At 38.6% G+C, this 8,385-nt stretch overlaps 1 protein-coding gene across 1 annotated transcript; it reads left to right on the forward strand.

The window, feature by feature from the left end:
- Positions 1-722: 722 nt before the first annotated feature.
- On the forward strand, positions 723-1,512 carry LOC116126387. The gene has a single exon (XM_031412092.1). The coding sequence runs from the start codon at positions 894-896 to the stop codon at positions 1,224-1,226; it is 333 nt and encodes a 110-aa protein (XP_031267952.1). The 5' UTR covers positions 723-893; the 3' UTR covers positions 1,227-1,512.
- The last annotated feature ends 6,873 nt before the right edge of the window (positions 1,513-8,385 follow it).

Genomic DNA, 8,385 nt, shown 5'->3' on the forward strand with positions numbered 1-8,385 from the left:
AGATGGGTGACAAATGACAATGACAACAACAAAGTTGATGAAGAGAATTGACAATGGAGACGATGATGATGATGATGATGATGAACTGTATACATACACCATAACCATTATGATAATTTAGCTTATTCATTCATTCTGTTTCTTGGTATGCATGTATAATGGGTTCCATAAATGTAAACGCAAGTTGCGAAGTTGACGAAAACTTGGAGACAATTTAAGTGGAGCTGGAGTTGGGAGTAGAAATGATACCATGGGCCTCAGCCTCTTCATCATCAATCACAATTAATTACAGTAAACAAAACAGGTATACGATTCTTCTTTCTTTCATTCAGCCTGGCTCTGCATCCATCATTGATCATGTAAGAAGAAAGAAGAAGTATGATGTTGATGAGTTAATGAATGGTTATGATCAACTTTTTGTCTTAAATAGGAAATTTAATTTATTCATTGTATATTGCTACATGGAAACTTAAAAGAGAAAGAATGAATGATATTTTGAGAGTAGTAGTGAAATAAAAATGAGAAAGGAAAGCAAACTTTGTATATAATTAGGCAGCTTTGTCGGCATATTGGCGGAGATAGACCCCACAATTTATAGAAAAAACGTTAGTGAAGGCTCTCAAAAAGCCACCCATAACCTTTGTGATAAACACAAGCACTAGCAACAGCACCACCAACTTGCCATTATCAAAAAAACCCATTTCACAGAAATTAAATTAATTTATAAATTAATGTGGTCCTTAGCTACCCTTATTAATTTATCTTCTCAGACTTCGCCATCTTTAATTTACAACTTACACAAGAATCACAATACACACCAGAGAGGCAGATAGATAGATCATCTTTTTTCTTAAGGATTCCATCTTCAACATTAATTCTTCCAAGAAAATTTCATGTGGCAGATGTTGGTTGTAATGAGGCGAAACCTCCAAAACATTAGGAAGAGTCCAAGAGTAGCCGATGAAAACATGTTTAATATCAATGGAACTGAACTTCCAATCTTGGTGCATGATATGAACATAAGAAGAAGATCATCACCACGTGGATGGAATGCTTTCTCGCTTATATATACTCTTGTACGTGCTCCACTTTCTATAGTTTCTTGTTTCTCTCAACCTCATGTTAATGGTGCTGATGGCGTCTGGGTTTCTGGTGAATTCGCTCAAATTTCTGAAATGAATCATCTTATGGTGAGTGACAGCATGCGCTATGCAATCTTGATGTAAATTCACATCCCTATGGTTCCTAGCAATAGTTTTACTTATGTTTTAGGGAATTAATCAAAACACTGCTACTATTACTGTTCGGAAGCAAATCTATATGTACATCCATCAATTGTCAGCAGCTTTATTTGCATGGAGCTATCAGCTATGGCTTCGGCCCCTTTTTTTTTTTTTGTCCTTTTTTGATTGTCAAGCATGTAAATTTCTCTTCTGGTGGAGATACAGATATCCATATATGAATGGAGTTTTGCGAGCTATGAATTAATAAATTTTATTTTTCTGGGTTTAATTTGCTTGGTTTCTTCATTTCTGCAGTAGTTACAGTTGAGTATCCTATGTTGTTTACATGATGAAGTTCCAATTACAGAAAATAAATTAACATATATAATAATTATTTAATGGAGTTTCAGATGGTTTTTACTTTTTAGTAAATATATACAGTACAGGCATGGTATTATTAAATGTACTTAATAAGAATAAAGTGGGTGGTATTTTATTGAAAGAAAACAAAATTAAACTAGTGGTGAATTGTAGTTTATTCTTTTTAGTGTAATAAAGCTTACTTACCCCACCGTTAAAAAGTAGTTCTCCATTATTGATAGTGCTCAAATTTTTTTTTTTTTTTTTCCTCATGGAAGGTGTCTTAAGCCATCTTGTGCCTGGGGACCTTGGAATTGGGGATCAAATAAGAGCTTTAATGGCTATACCTATTAGTGTTTGGAGAGACTCGAATTCAAGAACTCATAGAACCTATTTTGCTCTTTTACCATTCGGACACTTGTGATGGTTATATTTGTTTTTCACTTTTACAAGAAAAAATATTAAGATAAATAATGTATTTACAAAACTGAAGAATTAATTTTCATAAATGCACGTTAAATATCAACTAATGAATTGAAGTATGCATATTAATGGGGTATCCAATTAGGACAAATCTTAAAGAGCAAGTTCAAATTACTTTAGATGATACTCCATCCAGCCTAACCTTAATTAAAATTTAATTTTATGGAATAAATTCCACAGGGTACATTTCAAGCCCTTACTTTATCAGACACTAGTTATATCCTACCACATTGTGGATTCCAACCACACCCACCATATAAAAATAAATATGTGTGATAAAAATAGAGGGTAATTAAGAGAAAATTAAATATTATAATTAGTTTAAAGCATCCAGACATTCTGCAGAAAAAAGTTATATCAAATTTGAACCTTATAAAGTAGTCCATACCTATCTCGAAGGATTAAAGTTTCTAGTAATAATGATAAGAGGAGAGGTGTAATGGAATCTTTAAGAGAAATTTGCAATGATGTGGTTGTCTTTGTGCTCATGTATATGTTTAGTGGAACACCAGAATTTTTTTGTCAACTATCCAAATACTTCTGTGTTTCTAACTATACCTAGCTTAAAGTGCCACCTGTTATATTATTTACAGCTTTCTAATTTTTTCGACTCACACATGTTTTATTTCCTCAACCAATAACTATTCAATCCTCTTCATGAATTTTATCAATATAATTCTAAGAGGCATAACAGAAGTAATCTTTGTTTATTTTGTAAGATTTATGTGTTTAGTTTGCAAGTAATAAAATATTACGGTAATCTTTTATTGCAAATAGTGTTTACTATTGGTAATGTTAGAGGTAATCTTATTATCTTGTTAGGGAGTATTATTAAAATATTACCGAGGTAATCTGGTTTTTCTACCCATTTTGTCCTTAATTAAAAACCATTTCGAACACAATTGCCCTCAAATGTCTACTAACTAACAATTACCTAGCCCCTTTACATTTGATAAATTAGTTAAAACACCCTAGCCACAAAAAAATTTAAAAGTTAACAAAATACCTCCAGCCACCCAAGACTACTGCTGGTCATGACTCACCACCGTCGATCGTCGACGTCAGTCGCCGTAATGGTGCACGACCGATGGGATCTGGCTGGTCGTGCGCTAATAAGGCTTTTTCCGTGGCTAGAAACGGCGAGATCTGACATTTCTATGGTCGTGAAAAGGTCAGATCTTTGGCCGTGAAATTGGCACAGCCAAAGATCTGGCCTTTTCACCACCACATCTTTGGCCGTGAAATGGCCATAGATCTGGCAGTTTTCTGGTCATGGATTTGTGAACCATGGCATTTTCGGCTTTGCCAATGCACGGCTGGCCATATACGCCCAGTTGTGTGCCATTCTGTTGACTACCGGTGGTGGCTTGGGGTGGGTATGGGTGATTTTGCTATAAATTAAAATTTTATATAGTTGGGGTGTTTTAGCAAAATTTCAAATGTAGGGGGTTAAAAAAAAAAATTCAAAAAATAATAATAAAAAATACTATTATATTAATATTTAAAAAGGAGGGCAATTTAGTAATCTATATAACATACCCACCAATTTATCCTCTCAACCAAACGTATTCGAACAAATCAAATACATTTTCTAAACATTCCTAGTAATATTTATTTCCGTTAATATAATATACTCTTATAATAAAATTTTATATGATCCAAACGCCCCCTAAGGGGTTGGCCTGGTGGTTAATGAGGTTTACTCCCTAACTCCCTCCCTCGAGTTCCTGTATTCAAACCTTGAGATTACCTATCACAATAATATTGTGGCTTACCTAGTCTTTTAGCTTTATAGGGTGTTCTATGGACCCTAGACCATATATATAATCTCAATTTTTAAATGTTCATTATCTTCATAATCTCCTGTTTGGAAAAAGAAAAAACAATTTAACATATATTTATATAAGTGAAGTTGAGTATCAAAGTGTTTAACAAGAGAAGAGTGATCATGGGACAGGCATGTAGAAGCAATAATTTAATTCAACTATATATATAAGTTGTGCATAAGAAAGAGAGATTATGAGTAGTACCATTTAGTACTAGAGATTCTTATCCATTAATAAAAGAAAAAAAGAAATAAATTATGAGTTTGTAGAATTTACAGTGTTTTCTGATAATGGGAAAGATAGATGGAACTCTGGAGACGATCATGATTACAGATATCCCAATCTAGCAACCTAATCCTTATCAGAAAAAACTCTTATTTTCTGGAAGCAGGCGTTAGATTGGAATTGGATTGTATTTGCTTTTTGTTTTTATATGGGAAGTTGATAGCTGATAGTTTCAGCCACCACCACCAAACCTTCCTAACAAGTAATTAACATCTCCATCTCCATCTCAAAACCTTCCTACATATTAGGTTACCTACTTGTATTACGTATGATTGATGTTTTTTATATTTGAACTCCAACGCAACATTGCTTTGATTTTATAGATTCAGCAGTGCGTGATTGCCGAATCAAAGTTATAGAAAAAGCTAATACGGCTCGTTAAATCTCTTCTTCGCTACGTCTTCTAAGAAAATCATATTGATGATTTAGTTAATTAGTATTATACTTATAATGCTCAAAGTATCTTTGATCCCATCTCATCAGTAATAACTAAAGCTAAAACACAGAGCATGTAAGGTGCAACTAATAAAGTACCTTTATAATCTCCTTTCATTATCTTATCTTTACTTGATCAACTCCATTACCATTTTGGCAACCTTTAATCCCCACTTTTTAAGTACAGCCTGATGAATAAGACAACCAATATAAATTTTAAAATTATTAAACTAATTAATAAATTATCATCAAATTCTGGAAATAATTGAGTATTGATAATGACTAATTATTCCCATTATTAATAATGCTCTCAAATTTCAAAGTTGATGGCCAAATTATTTTGCTTCCTTTGTGTTACATTCAACACCGACATCCAGAGGATTTATTAACTTCCTCCTAGTACAATCGTATGGTCTGCGGGATCATAATTATACAAATATATATATAAGCCTATATCAATTATCATTTATCTGCCGTTTTCCACATAATTAATCTTGATTTCTTTCATTGTTGTTGATCATTGGTGACAATTTGTTTATTATTGATACTTATTAACTTCTCTAGAAACTTTTCACATAAATATTTTCAATTTTTTTTTTTTTTTTTTTTTTTTAGGGTTCAACAACTTTGGAATAGTGCTCCACTATGTGATGCTAGTAAGTAAGAAAAATATTAATTATGCATTTTTAAACCCAGCCGTCAAAATCATTATTCACTATATAAAAATCAATCTAATCAGTTGTTGGAAAATAAAGAACATCAAATCTTACTCCACTCAAAATCGAATTGTCTTTAGAATATTGAATCCTAATCCACATTTAAATTGCATCTTAATTCATTTGAATAACATTGTATTAATTTTTGTTAAAAAAATCAATATATATATTGGGATCAAATTCCTTTTTCTCAAATTCATTGGGTTCCTTCGGACTAATGAAATCCTATGCAAAATTGTTAGGGCCAAAAATCGTCCTTGGTCCAACTAGGAAAACGGGCCCGACAATAAAGAAGAGGCCAGGCCCAACCCCGATATGACCCGACCAGATTAGGCCCATTTGATACAAGATACAGTCGGCCCAAACCACGTGGGCACGAACATCCTAATCCCAATCCATTTTCCAAACCCATGGGCGAATCCAAAACCCACGGCCCCCTCAGAATACTTTCCTACTCCTGATCAATCTCTTATTCAAGGGTTTGTATCAGAGTCATACGAGGACTCCTACTTCTACCAGGATTGGGAGACCAGACAGTCACTATATAAACAGAGGACAGTCCTCTCACAAAGAACATGACATTACACCTTCACACCGAAAGCTCTGACTTGGGAGCTCCACATCACCGCCGTAGTCACAGTCCCCGACTAGACTTCCGATAACCTCTACTCCCTAGCCCTTACCATATTAGCCTCTCTCAGCCTTGCTGACTTGAGCGTCGGAGTGCCTACGGCAAACACCACCCTGATGTTTCCCGTTCGCTTCACGTGTGTGTTTCTCTACGTGTGTAGGTACAGCGGATCGCTAGTGGCCTCAACCTCACGGGATCAGACCCCCCTTTCGTATAGGTAGATTTTTACGTCTACAGTTTGGTGCCCACCATGGGGCCTCTAGCAATCATTCGGCTTGATGAACCTTGCTACGTGGAGGAACATTCCATGGCTGACAATCTCGACAATGTTAACCCCGCCCTCGAGGCCAGACTGGAGGCTTTGACCGCTCTCATGCAACAAAACTCAAACAAGGTGGTCGCATTGGAAGCTGAGAATAATGCAATCCGGACCGAAAAGGCGTCCATTAGGGTTGAAAACCAGTCTCTGAAAGAGAAGGTGAGTCAATTCTATGATCTCGAGTTCTTGCCCAACCAAGTACCCCCCAATCGGTTCCGCGCCCCTATCCCATCCATGCAATCTTTCTCCACACCAGAGCATCGGCCCTCAGTCTCTGGTAAAAGGCCGCGTCTGTTAAGCGCACTGGCACTCGACAACTGCGTTTTGACCAATGGAGACAAAGATATGCCAACAGAACACCATCCAACTGGTCCATCCCAACCTCGCGATCAAGACAATCCAGTAACAGAAAGCCCGCATCCGCAAGACCAGCCCATCCTTACCATCCCACTTCACCTCCAGTCAACAACCCAAACACAAACCCCATCCGGCTTGGCTCACCCTCGCGGGTTGAACGGCCAAACCAATCCAACTCTAGCACTCGAGCTTATCCATCTCGAAGGACCGAAAGACTACCAGACGACTCCCTTGACCATTCATGTAGGGAGGAATAATAGAACAGTGACAATGGGAGTCATCCAACCAGAAGGAATGAATGAAGATCCATGCTACCAAGGAATGCACGACAGAATGATCTATCAGACTGCCCCCCGAGGGGCGACTCAACGAAATGTGCCGAGAACGAATGTAATAGCAGACCTAGTAAGACGGGATGACCCGATGGTGTCCTCCTCTCCTATGGAACAAGTACTGGCCAAGAGGCTGGCCAATGTCGAGACAGTGATGAGACGCATTACAGGAATGTCGGTCCCAACCAAGAAGAGCAAGCCCCATTATTACGCTGATTCACCCTTTGTGGATGAGATCGCCCTGGCTGACATGCCCCAGAAATTCACCATCCCCAACATGAAACCATATGACGGTACCATCAACCTGGATGACCACATAGCCTCGTACAAGCAGCGGATGTTCACAGTCTCAATACCCCGACCGCTTAGGGAAGCCTGCATGTGCAAAAGTTTCGGTTCTAGTTTGTCCGGCCCGGCGCTCCAGTGGTACACAAACCTCCCGAACGAATCCATCGATTCATTCGCCCAGCTTACTGACACCTTTGTGGAACAGTTCGCCAACAACAAGAAACTAGAGAAACTGTTGGCCGACCTATACCGAATATACCAGAGAAGGGGAGAGCCACTAAGAGAATATGTTAGCAGATTCAACAAAGAAAAGATCTCTATCCTATCATGTAACCCCAAGACAGTTGTGGACGCTTTTAGGAAAGGCCTCCTCCTAGACGGAGAACTATACAGAACTTACGAAGCTAGTTTGCACCATAATGGAAGACACTCTAGCCCGGGCAGTGATCCAAATAAGATGGGAAGAAGACGAGATGAATCGAACGGCTCATTCCAGATATGAATCAAGGCAGAATGACAGGAAGCCAGAGCGTAGACTGGTAGAACACCAACACCAACCCCCAGTCCAATGGCCAAGCCGAGTCATCAAACAAGACCATCATCCAGACATTGAAGAAGCGATGGTAGAAAGCTAAGGGTGCATGGGCAGACGAGCTACCCGGAGTCCTCTGGTTGTATCGAACCACGACTCGCTCATCAACGGGCGAAACTCCATTTTCCCTCACATACGGTTTCGAAGCAGTCATCCCAGCTAAAGTATCAGTTCTGTCCACTAGGCTCCAATGGGCGGATGAGGAATCAAACAGTCGCAACCTCTGCCAGAACCTAGACACAGTGGACGAGCTACGAGAACGGGCGAGCATCCGCAATGTAGTCTCTCAGCAACAGGCCGCCCAACATTACAGCCGCTAAAGTATCAGTTCCGTCCACTAGGCTCCAATGGGCGAATGAGGAATCAAACAGTCGCAACCTCTGCCAGAACCTAGACACAGTGGATGAGCTACAGGAACGTGCGAGCATCCGCAATGTAGTCTCTCAGCAATAGGCCGCCCGACATTACAGCCGCAACGTGACGATCTGCACTTCCAAGATAGGTGACTGGGTCGTCCGTAGGGTCTTCCAAAACACCA

Source organism: Pistacia vera, unplaced genomic scaffold (assembly GCF_008641045.1).
Source record: "Pistacia vera cultivar Batoury unplaced genomic scaffold, PisVer_v2 Contig179, whole genome shotgun sequence".
Lineage (NCBI taxonomy): Eukaryota > Viridiplantae > Streptophyta > Magnoliopsida > Sapindales > Anacardiaceae > Pistacia > Pistacia vera.